The following is an 18,731-nucleotide window of genomic DNA, read 5'->3' on the forward strand; positions in this document are numbered from 1 at the left end:
GATGTTACCCGGTGGTTTATTGACGTCTAATCCCCTTGGGCCTCCCACCACAGACCACTCCCTAAAAGAGCTGGCCTTACCCGGTGGTTTATTGACGTCTAATCCCCTTGGGCCTCCCACCACAGACCACTCCCTAAAAGAGCTGGCCGGATCCCAGCGCCTGTGTAGTCTCTAGTTATGGAAGACTTTGCTCCTGAAGGTGGGAGAACCAGTAATAGGAAGAAAGCCGCTTTCCGGATAAGCGACACTGTGGCTGTCACACTGAGAAAAGAAGGCTCACTTGCATGGCAGGACCCGGGGTGTTCATGAGAATAGGTTGCAAGGAGAGGCACATGGGGCACCTCCTTTCGCCTGCACCGCTCAACTCTGGAGACGGGAGAATCACGTGGGGGCTCAGGGAGGGCTCGGCGCCTCAAAAGTTATTGTCAATGTTCCACACGTCGCCGCTGAGCGCGTTGGCTGCCCCCTGCAGCGTCCACGTGAGCAGCGCCAGCTGGCGCCGGAAGCGGCTCTCCTGGAAGCCCAGACCTGATGCCAACCCGGGAGAGGTGGCCTTGGAGGCATTGGAGCGCAGCATCCGCAGGTGATCGAGCAGGGCACCCAAAGTGTGGTCGCCTTGGCCCAGGAAGATGTGGCGGAATGGGGCAGTCAGCTGGCGACACGTACTGGGACAGGAGGTGGAATTCCACCTGCACGAAAACGTGAGAGCAGGTCTAGAGGCCAGGGCGTCCGTCCGTCCGTCCATCCGCTGCAGAAGGTTTCAGTCACTCCTCCCGCCCCCAGGTCCTAACTCACCCTGAGGCCCCCTAGGACCTGCTTCACAGAGGATGTACCTTGCACACTCAACATCTCGTGTGTGTGTGTGTGTGTGTGTGTGTGTGTGTGTGTGTGTGTGTAGGCCAAGGTCAACACTAGAAAGTCTTCCTCAATCATACTCCACAATCCATCTCTCACTGAATCTGGAACTTGCTGCTCTGGCTAGACTAGCTGGCCAGTGAGCCCGGGCTTCTTATCTGCCTCCCTAGTCCAAGGTCCAGGCATACACCACTGAGCCTGACTTTACATATGTACTGGTGCTTTGAATTCAAGACCTTATGCTTATATGGCAAACACTTTACCATCCTAGCCCTGCTTGCTCTCCTTGGAACAAAGACTCACTATGTAGCCCAGGCTGACCTGTAGTTCACTATGTAACCCAGAATGATCTGTAATTCACTGTGTAGCCCAGGCTGACCTGTAGTTCACTATGTAGCCCAGGCTGACTTGTAATTCACTATGTAGACCAGACTGGCCTCAAGCTCACCATTCTCTTGACTCAGCTTCAGGAGACCTGAGATTGTGGATTTATAGGTGTGCACCTCCACACAAGTAGCACTTGTACCTTTTAAAACATCTGTTCAAGAGTCCATGTGTGCCTGTGGCTTTGACCATAACCTCAGTGGGCACAGCTTCCAAGTCCCTTTGCCAAATCACTCACAGGATTAGGGGATATCTGGATATAGCCTCACACGCATGCCAGCATCAGCTTCTTAAACATGAGATTCAGAGGCCCGGGGTGTGGCTTAGTGGTACAGCATGATGCATTTAGTTCCATCCCTGGCACACAATTTATCTGTCTGTCTATCTATTTATCTATCTTCTTCCTTCCTTCCTTCCCTCCCTCCCTGTCTGTCTGTCTGTCTGTCTGTCTGTCTCTCTCTCTCTCTCTCTCTCTCTCTCTCCCTCTCTTCTCTCTCGGTGGTGTAGGGGGAAGCAGGGTCTCATCATGTAGCCCAGGCTAGTTGTCTCAATTTTCCAAGAGACAGAAGTACAGGCACTTTCACACATAGCTCTTTGGTACTGGGGACGGAGCCCAGCGTTTCATGCATACCAGAAAGTACTCCATCAACTGAGCTACAGCCCTAGCCCGTTTTATATTTTTCTCTTTCTCTTTTCTTCTCTCTTTCCTCCCCCGCTTCCCTTCCTCTTCCATGGCATTGAGCACAGGCTATGGGGTCAGAGTCCCTGGTCTCTGACTTTGGCTCTATCGCTTACTTCCTGTGTGGTCTTTGGTAAGTTACTTAGCTTCTCTGAGCCTGCACTACTGCCGACCTCACAGCATAGCGGGAAATCCTGCTATTGAACAAAATGAAGTACCGTCGTTGGCTTCTGGGAGCTCTCTACAAATGCCAGCTGCTGTTATCATTATCAAACTGTTTTCAACACCTTGTGCGTGCCTTTTTCCTGCTAAACGACGCCCATCAGCGCTGGCGCCCCCTACAGGCGCTTGTTGGCACCTGCGGCTGGTATCCAGGACTCAACCTTCATGAAGTCCATTTCCTCCTCCGGCTATTGGTATTCCCACCAGAATCCTTTCTACAAACTGTTTCGCCACCTCACCTCCTTGTAAGAAATTTCCGTGATGCCTAGACACTCAAAATCCAAACTCCTGAGCCTTGCCTGGAGACACATGCCTGTAATCTCGGTTACTTGGAGGAATGAGGCAGATGGAGGTCCACCCTGGCTACAAAGTGAGTTCAAGATTATTCTGGTGGTCTGGGCAACCTAGGAAGACTTTCAAAATGCAAAACAAAAGTAGGTTGGAGGGGCCAGGCAGTGGTGGCGCACACCTTTAATCTCAGCACTCAGGAGGCAGAGGCAGGCGAATCTCTGTGAGTTCGAGGCCAGCCTGGGCTACCAAGTGAGCTCCAGGAAAGGCGCAAAACTTCACAGAGAAACCCTGTCTGGAAAAACAAAAACAAAAACAACAACAACAAAAAAAGTGGGTTGGAGGCACGCCTCAGTGGTAGAGCCCCTGCCTAGAATCCCCCAGTGAGGGGCTGGGGTGTGGCTCAGTGGGAGAGCACCTGCCTAGAATCCCCCAGTGAGGGGCTGGGGTGTGGCTCAGTGGTAGAGCCCCTGCCTAGAATCCCCCAGTGAGGGGTTGGGGTGTGGTTCAGTGGTAGAGCCCCTGCCTAGAATCCCCCAGTGAGGGGCTGGGGTGTGGCTCAGTGGTAGAGCACCTGCCTAGAATCCCCCAGTGAGGGGCTGGGGTGTGGCTCAGTGGGAGAGCACCTGCCTAGAATCCCCCAGTGAGGGGCTGGGGTGTGGCTCAGTGGTAGAGCCCCTGCCTAGAATCCCCCAGTGAGGGGCTGGGGTGTGTCTCAGTGGTAAGGCGTTTGTTTCAACATGCACAATACCCTGCTTTGATCCCCACCACACACAAACACCCAAAAACCCAAATTTCTTCAGCTATGCAAAGGCTGCCCACAATTGGTCCCTGTTTAGTGCTCCACAGGGTCTCTATTTTGGCTTTGAAGACCGGTGCACAGCTCCCAAGAAAGGCCAGGTCCGTTTCCCTGCCTCGCCCTCCACCCTGCAATAGCCTCTTTTCTTTGCATACACCCACGTTTTGCCTGTTCTTCAACACCCAAGCCACACAGTCTAAAGCAAAGGTCAGCAAACTTTGTTTCTGCGGAAAGCCACGGAGTAAATACTTTGGGCTTTGCTGGTTAAACAGTAGACAACGAAGAGGCAGGCCTTTCCCAACCATTTCATCACCTGCCAGAGCCTGCGAAAGTGACAGGTCGGATCTTCTAGCCTAGCTGGTTTATGAAGCCTGTGTGTCTGGTATAGTACGCCCAGAGACGGGGAAATCACAGGGGGCGGAGTGCTTTGGAGTGCCAGGTCCTGGGATAAGGAACCCCAGGCCAGAAGGGGGCGGGCGGGAGCGGGGAGCCTCACCCTCATGATGCGCACGTTGTACATGCGCATCAGACGCTCGTCGCTCTGCTCGGAGCTGTAAATCTCCTTCCGCAGCTTCTCCGCCGCCCGGATGTAGTCCCCTCTCGCGGAGTACACCCACTGCAGAGTCAGTCCGCGGGCCTGTGGGTGAGGCACAGTCTGAGATTGACAGATTGGTTCCAGCACCGATGCCTGGGGGTGGGTGGGGTGCGGGGCGGTCAAAGCGCTGGCAGGGTGTAGGAAGGGATGCAGGGAGGCGACCAAGCCTTTGAGGTTAGGGAGGGCAGATCCCAGGCACTTGGGTCGCACTGGTTGTGCCCTCGGGGATTAGGTGACTGGAGGTAGAAATGAAAAGGGCCGGACTGCAGGATAGGACCTAGATCTCAGGGCTGGGGAGGGGAGAAGCCAGACACCCCTAGCGATGAAGCGCCCTTGAAGGCTGGGAGCGGGATTGGCATCTTGGACCTTGAGGTCCCCAGAGAACTCGTTGAGGTTGCCGATGTGCCTGAGGACCACATCCCCATAGCGGCCAAAGTCGAGCGGCAGCAGATGATCGTGGCTTAGTCGGACGAGGAGCTGGCCTGCCAGCTGAGCCACCGCCTGGGCCACGGCGGGCAGGCGACCTCGCAGCACCTTATGCAGATTCTCATACGTGTCCTCCTTCGTGTGCAGGAATGGGTACACACGATCATCCTGCCGGGACATGCAAGGGCTGGGCGCAGGAACGTGGTGCTGACAGGCTGGGGGCTTGGTGTCCTGGGGCAAGGGCTGGGGAATCTCACCTCCGTGAAGGAGAACTCCACAGCTGGGACCCCCGCAAAAGCCGTGAAGGAATATGCACTGCTGTCCATGGGCAGGGGCCGAATCCTGGGGGCAGGCAGATGGGAGGCCTCTGAGGACTCAGTTTCCCCTAGGCTTCCACCCCTAGTCTTCAACTTACACTTCGGCATCCCAGTTGGGATTGGTGAACACCACTTGATCATAGAGCGTCTGTCCGCTGTGGTTAGGGGAATCCACCTGCGGCAGGATGAGGGGCACAAGTCAGGCTGTGCCCCCTGTGGGCTACAATCTCACAAGCGTGTCTATCGTCCCCAGTCCCCAGCCTGTCTTGCCTGCTTCAGGATGTTCTCAATGAGGCTGATCAGGAGGGGGCTGGTCTTGGCGTGAAATTTGCCATCTCCTGAAGAGAAAGAAGGGAGGGGAGGGATGACAGTCTCAGGGACAGATTCCATGGCACAGATGGACCTGAGAGAGAGGGCCAGGTAGCATTGCCCAGCTCACCCAACACTGAGTTGTCCAGGCTCACGTATACTACGGCTTTGAGGTGTAGAACGCTGAGGTAGCCCTGTGGGTCGGGGAAGAGCGTGAAGAAGAAAGGTTCCCCTCTCCCGACCTCTCCCCATTACCTCATTACTTGTGCAGAAACCCAAATCACCTCCAACCACTCCATGGATCCCACATTGCCAAAGTCACCTCCGTCCCAGCTGATGAACAAGAGACTTCTTCGAGGTCTGAACCCTACATGAAGAGGGATGACATCTTTCTCTATCCCTGTCCCTAGAGGGTCTCTACTCCCTCTTCACTCACCCAGCATCCTCGCCCATCTCTCCTGATCTACCCTGACTCAATAATAATACCATGGAGTGGCCTCTAAAGATGCCATTTCTTGCTTAATTGTCACTCCGGGCCATTGACACCACATTCCAGTCTTTATTTAGTTTTTAAGTTGTTGTTGGTTTTTTTCTTTCTTTCTTTCTTCCTTCCTTCCTTCCTTCCTTCCTTCCTTCCTTCCTTCCTTTCTTTCTTTCTTTTTGAGATAGGATTTCTCTGTGTGTAACAACCCTAGCTGTCCTGGAACTCGCTTTGTAGACCAGGCTGGCCTCAATCTCACAGAGATCTGCCTGCCTCTGCCTCCTGAGTGCTGGGATCAAAGGTGTGCGCCACCACTGCCTGGCTTAGTTTTTAATTTTAAAAAATAATTTATTTGTGTGGGGGGGGCACACACCCGCCTCAGTGGGGAAAAGAAGAGGTCAGAGGGCAACTAGCAGGATCCTGTTCTCTGCTCCCCCAACGTGGGTACTAGGAACTCAAGCTCAGGTTCTCCGGCTTGCCAACAAGCGCCTGCTGCTACCATCTGCCTGCCCTTTTTTGATGTCCTAAGACAGAGTCACAGGTAGCCCAGGCTGGCCACAAACTCCCTATACGGTAACAGATGACTTGTTTCCAACTCCAAGTGCTGGAATAACAGGCATGGGCCCCATGTCTGGCCTAGTTAATGTCTGAGGTCAACATGCAAAGGGATTTTACTATGGCATCTTCACACATGTGTGCCATTACGCCTGTTCTAATTAGTCCCCTCCCCCACTGTGCTCTTGGCTGACCCTCAATAGCCACCTCTCCCTCCCTCTCTCTCCTTCCCCCACCCCTCTATGCAGTACTAGGGATTAAGCAAGGCCTCTTGCATGCTAAGCATGCTAAGTTGAGAATGACCTTGAAATCTTGATCTTCCGGCCTCAGTCTCCCAAGGGCCAACTCATTTAAAAAATTAAAAATATTTGTGTGTGTATGTGTGTGTGTATGCATGTGGTGGCACATGTGTGGCAATCAGGGACCACTTTGGGAAGCTGGATTTCTCCTTTACCATGTGGCTTCTGGGAGTCAAACTGGGTATCCTAGGCTAACACACTGATGAGGAAATATTATTTTGGTGAAGTTACTCGCCCAGAACCACACACTGGATACTCTAGTCATGGGACTCTGACCCGAGTGACCTCTTTCCAGTACATTCTACCAACTACCTTTGACCTAGGCCTAGCTCAGGACACAGCCCCAACTCACCCAGGCTGGCTCTGACCTTACCATTGCTGACCATGGAGGAAAAGGTCTGAACCAGTTCCAGCAGGATGGCAGTCCCCACTGCAGATTTGGCTGCTCCTGGGCCCCACGCATCCCTCTGGGCCCCGATAACAACGTAGTGATCTGGGGGAGGTGTGTGTAGAGCCCACATCTTAAACTGACAAGGTCTCCCCTTGTGGCTCTGGGGGCTGGGTGCTCCCAGAGCCTCACCCTTTCCTCTCCACCCTGAACCCCGACCCCCGACAGCTCCTTCCTCTGCTTAATACAGGCTCTCGAGGCCTAGGCTATGTAGCCTAGGCTAGCCTTGAATTCATTAACCTCCTGCCTCAGACTCTTGAATACTGGGATGACAGATGTGAGGTACCATGCCTGACTAAACCCTAAGGACATTCTGGACTCCATTCTCTCCCTGGTCAGGCAGGTCTGCACCTTCCCTAGCCTGCTTCCCTCTCTCCAGCTCTTCTGTACCCCTACTCCAACCTCCAACATCCTCCTCATCCGAGTGTCGTGCCGGGTCTCTGCTTCTCTCTCAACACCTGGGCAGCCAAGGGTCCCCCAAGTCTGCCCTACCCTGACAAGTCTTCTCAGCCACCTTTGATTCCCTACTACCAAAGTCATTTGTCTAATCTGGTCCTTGTTTGTTGCTTTGGAGATCTAGTATAATAACATTATCCAACATACGCTTGCTTGCCCCCAGTGTATGGGGAGCTCACTACTGATACCGCCCATTTGGTATCACTGCAGCCTCTCATCAGCCTCCATTCCCTGGGCCTCACTCCTGGCCCTTCTCCCGGGCCTCCTGCATCAGTCCTTGGTTGGGTTTAGGAGCAGAGCCTAAGTTGTGGGAGATACCGGGCAGACAAGCCCACCTGGTTCTGCGAAGCCTTCAATGCAGGCAAAGATGTTACTGATGGGAGTAGAGGCTCTATGGTTGTTGACCACAAGGCGCAGGGCTGGCCCAGGTCCCAGCCGATACGGAGAGCCTGACAGGTGTCCTTTCCATTCCTGGGGGGCCACCGGGCCTTTGAGTTTCCTGGAAAAAGATGGAGCAGAAAAGTCTTGAAGTGGTAGTGTGGCCTAGGCCACAGAAGAGGCTAGAGCCCCGTTTCATCCTCTCTTGTCCCCATTGTCTGCCTCTAGGGCTTTGTCTCTGTACCTTGCCCGATAGGGCAGTGCAGCCTGGAGCTGCCACGGACAGTGGTGTAGGCTGTGTCCTGGGCAAGGGTCCTCAGCACTTGTGGGGGTGCCAGATGGTGGGGCCTGGTAAAGGGTGTGTCCACCTAGAGGGTCACCTCTTTCTCTTTGTGTGTGTACGCGTGGACATGTGTGTGGAAGTGTGTGTGCAGGTGTGTGTAGAGGCCAACCCCACATCTTGCCCTCAAGTGTTAACCACTTTTTTTTTGTTAAGTTTATAATACATTTTCTTGTTTGTGTGTGAGTGTGCAGCATGTGTGTCGTTGCAGCATACATGTGGAGTTCAGAGGACAACTTGTGGATTTCGGTCTTCTCTGAGTATGTGACACTTGGAGACAGTCTTCAGCATCTGAATAGGACCTCTTGGTTTATTTACTTATTTTTTTTTTGGACAGGATCTGCATTTGGCCTGAAGCTCACTAATTACCCTAAGCTGGATACCATTGACCTCCAGGGATCCATCTGCCTCTGCCTGTCTGGTGTGGGATTGCAGCTTTGTTTTTAACATGGGTTCTGGGGATGTAAAACAGGTCCTCGCCGGGCAGTGGTGGCGCACGCCTTTAATCCCAGCACTTGGGAGGCAGAGCCAGGTGGATCTCTGTGAGTTCGAGGCCAGCCTGGGCTAGAGAGTGAGTTCCAGGAAAGGCGCAAAGCTGCACAGAGAAACCCTGTCTTGAAAAACAAAACAAAACAAAACAAAACAATAAAACAACAACAACAACAAACGGTCCTCATACTTGAGCAGCAAGTCCATTACTGACCATCTCCATAGTCCCAGAGTCACCTTCTTATTCACTCAAGGAACCCTCAGCATCACCCCCAACACACACACACACACACACACACACACACACACACACCACACACACACACTTTCCATCTCTTACCTGAGCAGACGTACAGCAACGTTGGCACTGATGGGCTGGGCAAGGATGCTGGGAAGCCCTGATGACTCTACCGGCGGGAACTGGGTTTGATTGAAGGAAGGGAAGCCGGGCGTGTAAGGGTCTCCAGTTCCGAGGTGCACCTAAAGAGGAGGGGGTCCCTGCTCTGAAACTGTGGGCTGAACAAGCCCCATTTGTGTATCCCTGGGCCCCGGGAAGGCAGTTCTGGCTTCCCCCAAGACTCACGTGTCCATATACGGCCCGGTAGCTGGGCAGACCTGGCTTGTGAGGGCCCTGGGAGAAGTCTGCTGGGTCGGGGTATAACAGTACTCCTTGGACCCCAAAGTCCTGGGCAATGGCTACCTGAGGGAGCCCAGAAAAGCCAGGAAAGGTAAAGTGGCTCCTTCATCTGCAGCTATCACCCCGAAGGGACCCGTGTAGCTACCACTTGGCATTCAGTTGTAGCCCTCCCTCAGTGCCTCTGTAGCATTTAAAACCTGTGTGCCCAGGGCTGGAGAGATGGCCCAGTGGTTAAGAGTGCTGGCTGCTCTTCCAGAGGACCTGGGTTCGATTCCCAGCACCTAATTGGCAGTTCACAACTGTCGGTTCAGCGGATCTGACATCTCATCTGGCCTCCACAAGCACCAGGCACACATGCGGTGTACAGACTGCATGCAGCAGGCAAAAGACACCAATATACATAATAAAATAAAATAATTAAAAATTTCTGCCCAAGCCTGGTAGTGGTAGCACACGCTTTTAATCCCAGCACTCGGGAGGCAGAGGCAGGCGGATCTCTGTGAGTTCGAGGCCAGCCTGGTCTACAGAGTGAGATCCAGGACACCTAGGGCTAATACAGAGAAACCCTGTCTCAAAACAAACAAAAACAAACAAACAAGCAAAAAAAAAAAACAACCAACCAACCAAACAAGCAAAACCTGTGTACCACCCTGCCTCCCTTTCTCTTCCCTGACTGATTTAAGCAAACCTCCTGATTTAGTTCATTGCTAACGTTTGTCTTTCACTCCTGAGTCTTAGCCGAGGGCCTGGCACATGTTACACGCGTGTGTGGGTCAGAGGACAACTTGGAGGCAGTGCTGTCTTTCCGCCATGTGTGTCCTGGGAGTGTAACTTAGGTCATCAGGCGAGGCAGCAAGCACCTTTTCCTGCAGAGACATCTCACCATCTCCCAGCCTTGTTTTTATTTTCTTTTACTTCATTTTGAAATAGTCTCTAGCCCAAGCAGGGACTTGAACTCTCTGAGTAGCCCGGGATGATCTTGACTTCCTAATCCCCCCCCCCCCCCCCCCCCCCCCCCCCCCCCCGCTTCCTCATCCTCAGGGCTGGGAGTGCAGGTGTGTGCTACCATGCCTGGTATATGCAGGGCTGGGGAATCAAGGCTTTGGGCGAGCTGGGCAAGCCCTCTACCAACTGTACCACACACAAGCCCATATGCTATTTTGTTTGGAAAGAGAATCCCGTGTATTTATTTATCTGTGTGTCAGGGGACAACTTGCAAGACCAGGTTCTCTTCTTGTGCCTCTAGGTGCCCGAGATTGGATTCAGACTTGGTAGTGCATGCCTTTACCCACTGAGCTATTTCCCTTATCCCTCTAGTTTGGGTTTTCAGACGGAATCTTATGTATTCCAGGCTGGTTCCAAATTCTTGATGTGGCTGAAAATGACTTTGAACCTTAATCCTCCTGCCTCCACCTCCTGCAAGCACTGAGATGACAGACCTGTGCCACCACATCCGGCTGTCAGTTGTATTTTCATTATTTAATTTTTTTAAAAAGGAGACATGTGGTTGGTGATTTAGCTCAGTGGTAGAGCGCTTGCCTAGCAAGCGCAAGGCCCTGGGTTCGATCCTCAGCTAAAAAAAAAAAAAAAAAAAAAGGGAGACATTCCAGGAGATAGTGGCACACATATTCAATCCCAGCATTGGGGAGACAGAGGCAGGCAGATCTCTGAATTTGAAGATAGCCTGGGCTACAGGGTGAGTTCCAGAACAGCCAAGGCTACACAAAGAAACCTTGTTTCGAGGGAGAAAAAAAAAAAAATGAGACAGGGTCTCGCCGTGTAGCCCAGGTAGGTCTTGAATTTACAATCTTCCTGCCTCAGCTTCTTATGCAGCTGAGGTGACAGGTTACATGCCTGTCTTCTGCCAACCTGTTCTTAAAATGTGCCTGATTTTTCTTTTCTCCCGGTGACAGCCTCCTAGATGATCGAGGAAGACACGCCTGTTCCCCAGACCACTCGCGCCCCACTTCACACTGCCCTAGGTGGGACCCTCACCTTCTGGGCGAAGCTGGTAATCCCAGCGCGCACTAGCAGGAGGCTGCCGGCCAGCTCCACGCCCTGGGCTCTCAGCTCCTGCAGATCCTCTCGCCGCCCGTAGTGGGCGTACACCAGCTTGCCCTGGGGACCGAGGAATCTTTGAGGCACGGTGCGGGCATCCCGACTCAGCTACCCACCGAGGGCGACGTGATAGGCTCGCTCACCGTGGCATTGCCAGTGGCGCTGTAGGGACAGTAGACTTCCGGATCCTCCAGCGGCAGCTGCTCCTGGGCGCTCCCGGCTGCATCCACCCAGTGCAAGGTGTTAGGGTGAGCCCTGAGGACGGGGAGGGTGAGCACCCCTGGCTGTGCAACCCCATGACACGTCCCCTAGTCGCGTCCCCAGACTCACAGGTCCGGGAACTGAAGCCCCACGTAGTGAGTGTCAGTCCACACGTGGTCCAGCTTCTGGCTTGAGAATATATCGAGGATGTCTTGGACCAGAGTGGCCATCATGGTTGAGCCGGCTATGCGTTCCCGGAGGGTGGTCACCCTGAACAGAGAGGGATCACACTGGGGAGGGGGTTGTGCAGAAAAGGGACTCTCATTTCCCCCCGCAGAAGTGGGGGGGGAAATGCAGGCCTGGAACGTCATCTAATGGATCCCAGGCTAGCCTCAAACTCAGGTAGAAAGCACTAGAGAGGTGGAGGCAGGAGGATTGAGCTTCCGGACAGGACCTCACCCTGTCTGCTTCCATTATCATCACCCAGCAAGAAATTGTCACCTAGACTCTTCTCGCCTTGAGCGTGTGCTGCCCTCTCTTGGTTTGTAACCAAGGTCTATCTGACACCTTTGCAAGAGAAACTACCCTCCCCATTTGTCACAGACCTATGGCCTTGGCAAGAGACCTACCTGGCCATTCCCAGAGTGGACGCATCTCCCACGGGACTCTTGGGTTCCCAACCTCTTGGGTTTCCCGACCCCCAGTCTTGGGATGGAGGTGCTCCTGGCTCTCTAACCCCGCTCCCTCTCTCTTTCCCTTCCTTGCAGGGGATTCTAGGAAATCATTCTATCACTGGGCTACAGCCGTTACCCCAAACCACCTTTACATTTTTTTTTCTGTTCTATTTTTAGACAAGGCTATGCTGAATTGTCAAGGCCAGCTACAGACTCCCTTGAAACCCAGGTAGGCACAGAACTTCTCTGTTTTAGCTTTAGAGTAAGTTAGACCCTGGTTCTCTCCTCCCATCCCTGGGATCCTGGGGATTGAACTCTGGTTGTTGGACTTAGCAGCAATCATCTTTACCCGCTGAGCCAGCTCGACAGCTCTGAGCCTCCCTTTTTGACTACACCTTTTGAGGTTCTGGTTTCCTCCCTTCATCCTCACTGCATTTGCCAGTCTGTCTGTCTGTCTGCCTTGGGAGGAGACATTTATGTTGGCTCACATTTCCAGAGCCTTTTTCATTCCTTACTATGTTGCAGAGGGTATGGATTTAGGAAAACTTGGCAGTTTGGGGTTTTTTGGTTTGTTTTTTGTGTTTTTTTTTTTGTTTGTTTGTTTGTTTTTAGTTTTACCCATTTCGTGGCTTTCCTAAGATTTTTTTTTTTTGGGGGGGGGAGTGGAGGACAAGATCTCATGTGGCCTGGAAGTCACTATGTGGCCAAGGACAGCTTTGAACTCCTGACCCTCTTTCCCCAGGTACTGGGATCACCGGTGTGAACCACCACACTTAGCTCACGCCGTTTAGGGGATCATACTAGGTGGCCGGAGCTATAGCCCGAGCCTCAGAGTGGAGGTCCTTCAATGTGATAGAGCCTTCTGTTTTGATCAAGTGCCCTGCTGTATATCAAAAGATACGCCATGATCAAGCTTGGCAAGGAAACACATGTATCCAACGGCCACATCAACATTAAAGACAGTACTAGCTTAGCTTTGATCCTCAGTGCAGAGGAGGAGGAGGAAGAGGAGGAAAACCTAGATATACACCTATAATCCTAGCACTTGGGGGTGGAGGTGGGGTAAAGGGAGAGGATCTTGAGTTTGAGGCCAGCCTGGGCTACATCACAAGACCTTGTCTGAAAAAAAAAAGCTAAAAACAAAACAAAAAAAAAATTTAAATCAAGCAAAATAGAGACAGGGTTAGAGACGTAGCTCAGTGGCAGAGCACTTGTCTACGAGCATGCAAGGTCCTAGGTTCAACCCCCAGAACTGTAAACAAAACAATTTGAAGAAGCCCAGTGAGATGGCTCAGAACGGCATTTGTGGTCAAGCCTGAGGACCTGGGTTCAGTCCCTGGGTTCTACATGGTAGTAGGAGAGAACTGACTACTGCAAAATTTTCTCTGACCGCCACACATGCGCAGCAGCACCCAAGCACCATACCCTGACGATAAATAAATAACTGTTTAAAAAGAAAGAAAGAAACTGTAAAAAAAGAAAGAGGATCTGGAGAGATGGCTCAGTGATTAAGGGAGCACTGGTTGCTCTTCCAGAGGACCCGGGTTCAATTTCCAGCACCCACAGGGCAGCTCACAACTGTCTGGAACTCCAGTTGCAGGGGATCTGGCATCCTCACATAGACATACATGGGGGCAAAACATCAATGCATATAAAATAAATAAATGCATACATCTTTAAAAAAGAAAGAAAGAAGTCCAAAGAGGAAAAAAAAAATCATTTGGTTGTCTCAGTACACGCTGAAAAAATACTTTAAAAAAATCAAACCAACCTAGTCTTCATTACCTGATCATTACATAAAATTAAAATGTCATTTACCTTTACAGATTTTTTTTTTTTTTTGAGATGGGTCTTGTGTCCCAGGATAGCCTCCAATTTACTACGTAGCCAAGGAGGACCTTGAACTACTAATCCTCCTGCATCTACCTCCTGGGTGCTGGTACTGCAGGGGTAGACCATCAGGTCCTGGTCCTTCTGTTTTCTTTTGCTCAGCTGCTTGTCTCCTAAATAAACCATCCTCAATGTCTCAGGTCCTTGGATACTCAGCTCCTGGTATCTGCCATCATCATTCCAAGAACCACCACTGAACATGGAAGCTGGGGGTGTGGGGTGTGGGGGAGAGTGAGGTGGAGTGGGGTGGGGTGGGGGTGTGTGGAAAGACCCAAGAGGGGACTTAGGTAACGTGAGAACTGACATGGCCGCCAGTCTGAATTGGACTGGACACTGGGCCAGGAAGGAAGCCAGGCTACTCTTACCTGATAGTGTCCTCCAGGTGCCCCTCCCCAAGGAACCGAAGAAACATGGCCTGGAGGTCACTCAGGTACAACGTGCCCTGGCCGGAGTTGAGGCCCAGCTCGGCGTTGACATCCTCGCCGACCATCAACACGGAGTCCCCGCATGCCTGGCAGGACCCTCGAAAGGTCACATAGCCCAGGAGGAAGGCTGGCAGGTGGTAAGATGTGGGTTCTCTTATGCCCTTCTTCTACTGGACCCCAGAGGTGCCCCCAGCCCAGGCCCTTTGCTGAGGAAGGGAAGACTCACCCCCAGTGAAGATCAACAGGGTGATCAGGATCAGATAGGGGGCGGCCTTTCGACCTGCTGCAGCCCAGGGGATGGGAGCTGACTTCCTGGGACGGGAGCCTAAGGGCTCAGAGACCTTGAGTTCCATGGGGCAGAACTGGACAGGCAGCTCTGCCTCCTCCACCCTGTCTTCCTCCTTCAGGTGCCCCAGATCAGGACCTTCCACACGTTTATAGATGGTCTGAGAGGGTCTTGGGGACCACTGATGCTGTGTGGAGGGGGCAGGTAGGCATGAGATGAGGGGAAGGGGCCTAGGAGTTGGGAAAGGCTTAGGCAAGAATGGTGTCAGCAGCTTGGGCAGGGAGGGAGCTCTAGCGGGGAGGCTGGAGAGGAGGGACCCAAGGGAGATGAGGTGGGGCCAACCTTGTGCATTAGGGAGGGGTCTGAGGACCAGGAAGGAAGACCTAATGTGTGCAACCCTCCCACCACCCCCCCTCGTGGTCTTACCGCTCTCTGCAGTAGACCCCAAAGTTGGTCCATGCTTGTGCCCCCTTCTGAACCCTGCAAATAGTCCCCCCGCAATGATAAACCGTTTGTGGGAGCCCCAGAGGGTCCTTATCAGCCCTGGCAGGCAGCCTGCGCCTAGGCCGTTCCTCACTCCCCAAAAGGGTGGGAGCTCAGTCTGGCCTCGGTCCAGCCTTCCAGACCTCTCCCCCCACACCCAGTACCCCGCCCCGGCTCACGCTAGATGACCAGGGGCTGTGCCTTCCCCTGTCAATCCTTCCACAGACCCCACTGCTGCTGGCTGACTGCAAAACAATCAATTGTTGTTGTTGTTTTTTTTTAAAAAAAACCTCAGGGCAGACTTTGACCACCTTAGTTCCCGTCACAGGTGGGGGGAGGGGATGCTGAAAGTGAGGGGGAAGGGGAGATCTGGCCAGATCCCTCCTTTTTTCCTGATTCCACCCTCTCTCGGTGTTCTTGGGGGAAATACCTAGCCTCCTTGGAAGCTTCATCATGAAAATTCCTGTCCCCCTCCACCCCTTGTGGGGTTGTTAGGTTCCCTAACACACATCGCTCCAAATGACCTGTTAGCTGATCTTCCTGCCCCGACCTCTGTTCAGCTAGATCCCAAACTAGCGGCAGCCTAGTGGGGGTGACTCGGTAGTTTAATCTGACCATAAAGTTGCCTGTCTGTTTGGAATCTGGCCCATGTTGGTTGCTGGGGAGGGAGGGCTATAAATGAGGTGAAGAGGTCAAAGGAACCGATGAGTGGATCCCGGGGTCAGGAAGCTCTGGGTCGGGCGCCCACTTCACCATAATTTCGTCCTCCCCAGCACCAGCTCCTGTTGGGTCACTAAAGGACTGAATTCGATGTTTCTCTTTGGGGGTCTAGGGCTCTCTAAGAATTTGACGAATGGCCACAACCGCAGTTTACCCTCCAGTTTCAAATCCAAGCCGCGCCAGAGACAGCCAGGACCCGCAGCTCTGAATGGGAAGGTTCGGGGTCCACCTCACCCTCACTCCCGATCCGGGTCTCCCCTGGGAAACTGCAGGTCCTAGCCAGGTCCAGAGAGCTCTGAGAGGTAGGGGCTCACCAGTAGTACCCCAGCCCCGGCCTCGTGCCTGTCAAAAGCCGAGTCCTGAGTAGGAAGGCACAGCAGCCAGGCTCGCTTTAGCAACAGGTCCCTGGATTTCTGTGACCACGCTCCCGGGGAGACCCAAAGTCTGCCTTTAGGCCACGCCCACTAGATCACGCCCCCGCCCCGAGCCCCGCCCCCGCATGTCCTTTGCAGCGTTGACAACCCTCCAACTCATCAGTGGAGTCTTGTAACTTCCAGGGTCCTGGCCCCACTGAAAGCTAAGAATTTCGTGTCCCCTCTCACCAGACCCCCGCTCCCCACTCCCTATCCCCAAGGAGATCAAATTATCTTTATTTTCTTAAAACTTTTTTTTTTTTTTTTAAACTTATTCCAACTCAGAAACATCACAGTCTAAGAAGATGTGGGTAAGAGAGGAGAGGGCAATGGGAGATGGAGGGTTCAGCGCTTCCGGAGGCCTGGAAATGCCCCTCTTGCATCGTCTCCCTGAAACGCTGTGGAGGGGTGGGTGGGTGTTTGCGGAGAGGGTGGGGTCAGCCTCAGGGGCACTTCCGCTCCACGCACTGCTTCCCTCCCTCCTCGTATTCCTGCTTGGAGATCCACATTTGCTGGAACGTGCCCTGGGAAAAAGGGGCAGCATAAGCTGTCAGGAGAGCCTGGGGGTCACCCGACACGCCTCTACACCGCCACACCCGTTGTTCCTTCTTACCTCCATGCCTTTCTCACCTGTGTCCCCGCCCCTCACTGGGGGATTCTAGGCAGGTGCTCTACCACTGAGCCACACCCCAGCCCCTCACTGGGGGATTCTAGGCAGGTGCTCTACCACTGAGCCACACCCCAGCCCCTCACTGGGGGATTCTAGGCAGGTGTTCTACCACTGAGCCACACCCCAGCCCCTCACTGGGGATTCTAGGCAGGTGCTCTACCACTGAGCCACACCCCAGCCCCTCACTGGGGGATTCTAGGCAGGGGCTCTACCACTGAGCCACACCCCAGCCCCTCACTGGGGGATTAAAAATTCTTTGTTCGTATGTGTCTGTGTTTGCGTGTGTGATGATCGGCCTACATGGATACATGAGGGACAGAGGGCAACCTCGGGTGTCTGTCCTCTCCTTTCCACATTGAGGCGCTCTGTCTGGAGGATGGCTGGCCTGTCAACTCCGGGAGCTGCTCCTATCTTATTCTCCCATTTTGCTGATAAGAGCGCTGAGATTATAGACAAATGCTCTCATGCTCCGGTTTATGTGGGTTCTAGGGATTCTAACCCAGGTCCTCAGGCTTGTGCAGCAAGTGCTTTACCCACTGAGCTGTCTTCTCAGCCCTTGAGTTTATTTTCCTTTTATTTTGACAAAGGGTCTCACTGAGTTGCCTGGGCTGACCTTGACCTTGGGATCTTCCTGCCTCCTCTGCTTCCAGGTTAGCTGGGATTACACCTCTGCCACACAGCCAGCTTCACATCGTCATTCTGACACGGCCTGGCACCTCACTGCCACCCACCCCTGCTGCTCTTGAGGAATCCTGTCCCGGGTGGGTGGGCGTCTCACACTGGCTCTTCTCACAGATGGCTGCTGGGCTTCCTTCTGAAGGTTGGTGTCTCCAGCTCACGGGGCAGCCTTCCTGGGTGACCTCATTGGTTTGTCCCTGCCTCTCCCCAGCCTCTTGCTCCAGACTCAGACACCCAGCTGTGTCCTGGCCACTTCCTCCTGAATGCCCTTGACCTTAAACTTTCTATGTCTATTACTGAGCGCATCACCTTCCTGCAGGTTTTGCCCAGATCTATTCTCCTTTGGCCTTGTTCCCCTCTCCCCTCCCCTCTCTTTCCTTCCTCTCCCCTCCCCTCTCCTCCCTTCCCCTCCTTCCCTCCTGTTCCCTTCCCCCAGATCCCCTCTCTTTCTTTCAACAAGCTCTCATGTAACACAGGCTGGCCTTGAACTCTGTGTAGCTGAGAACATGATTCTACCCCCCAAACCCACATATAAAATCTGGACATGACGGCATGCGCTTTGAACCCCAGCACTAGGGGGGCCGAGACATGCAGATCCCTGAGGCTCACAGGCCATCCAGCCTTCTCTGCATGCCCCCCTTGGCCATGCAGATCCCAGGCCATACCGTGGAAAGGCTCATGACATACCTGTCATCACCACACTGCTCTTCTATCCCAAATTCCAGGATGTCCCCTCTACTCACTGGTGACCGTGGTGGCCCCACCCAAGCCGTATCCTCACCCATCTCTCGGCTTCCCGATTCGTACCCCGAGGGAGCTCCCAGTCTGCAGGGAGCCCTCATTGATTGCACTCTCCCCAGAAACATTTTTTTCTTTCTCAGGACTGGGGTTGTGCCTCAGTCAGTAAAGTGCTTGCTTTAGAAGCACAAGGACCTGAGCTCAGTCTCCAGAAGCCATGTTAAAAAACAACAACAACCCTGTGCTGGTATCCCAGTGGCGGGGATGTAGAGACAGGATTTGAGTTGACTGGGTAGCTAGCCTAGATGAATCAGTGACTTCCAGAACAGTGAGGGTCCCTGCCTCAAAAAACAAGATGGGAGCCACCTGAGGAATGACGTGTTTGTTCTCGGCAACAGGGTCTTGCTATGTAGGCCAGGCTAGCCTTGAACTTGAACTCCTCTTGCCTCGGCCTCTCTAGTGCTGGGATTACAGGGGTGACTAAGTGCATGTTGTTGCGTAAACATGGGCAACCATCAGGGTCTTCTCTCCGAATACT

General features: G+C 53.2%; 2 protein-coding genes and 1 long non-coding RNA gene across 5 annotated transcripts in view; 1 reads left to right on the plus strand and 2 right to left on the minus strand.

The window, feature by feature from the left end:
* Positions 1–14,950, minus strand: Tfr2 (transferrin receptor 2). Its single transcript, XM_036171881.1, is given in 19 exon segments — positions 1–646; positions 648–689; positions 3,724–3,864; positions 4,189–4,416; positions 4,506–4,590; positions 4,664–4,740; positions 4,836–4,903; positions 5,005–5,068; positions 5,159–5,241; positions 6,583–6,702; positions 7,449–7,612; positions 8,661–8,800; positions 8,904–9,020; positions 10,953–11,075; positions 11,159–11,270; positions 11,346–11,486; positions 14,146–14,332; positions 14,432–14,678; positions 14,918–14,950. Coding segments are annotated over 19 exon segments (2,406 nt in total). The 3' UTR covers positions 1–412.
* LOC118572334 lies at positions 3,745–16,795 on the plus strand. 2 transcript variants are annotated; one of them, XR_004943486.1, is made up of 6 exons: positions 3,745–3,870; positions 10,871–11,263; positions 12,068–12,119; positions 14,163–14,342; positions 14,613–14,695; positions 15,807–16,795. It is a non-coding gene; the product is annotated as an uncharacterized LOC118572334 (long non-coding RNA). The 2 variants fall into 2 exon arrangements; XR_004943485.1 differs by lacking the exon at positions 14,613–14,695.
* Actl6b (actin like 6B) overlaps positions 16,346–18,731 on the minus strand; it is a 16,981-nt gene continuing 14,595 nt past the window's right edge. The window contains exon 14 of one of the 2 annotated variants that reach the window (XM_036171879.1): positions 16,346–16,631. In XM_036171879.1, the coding sequence (XP_036027772.1) occupies positions 16,551–16,631 (81 nt within the window). In that variant the 3' untranslated portion in view covers positions 16,346–16,550. The remainder of the gene's footprint in view (positions 16,632–18,731) is intronic. The other variant, XM_036171880.1, reaches the window with a different exon arrangement.

This window comes from Onychomys torridus, chromosome 22 (genome assembly GCF_903995425.1).
Source record: "Onychomys torridus chromosome 22, mOncTor1.1, whole genome shotgun sequence".
Classification (NCBI taxonomy): Eukaryota; Metazoa; Chordata; class Mammalia; order Rodentia; family Cricetidae; genus Onychomys; species Onychomys torridus.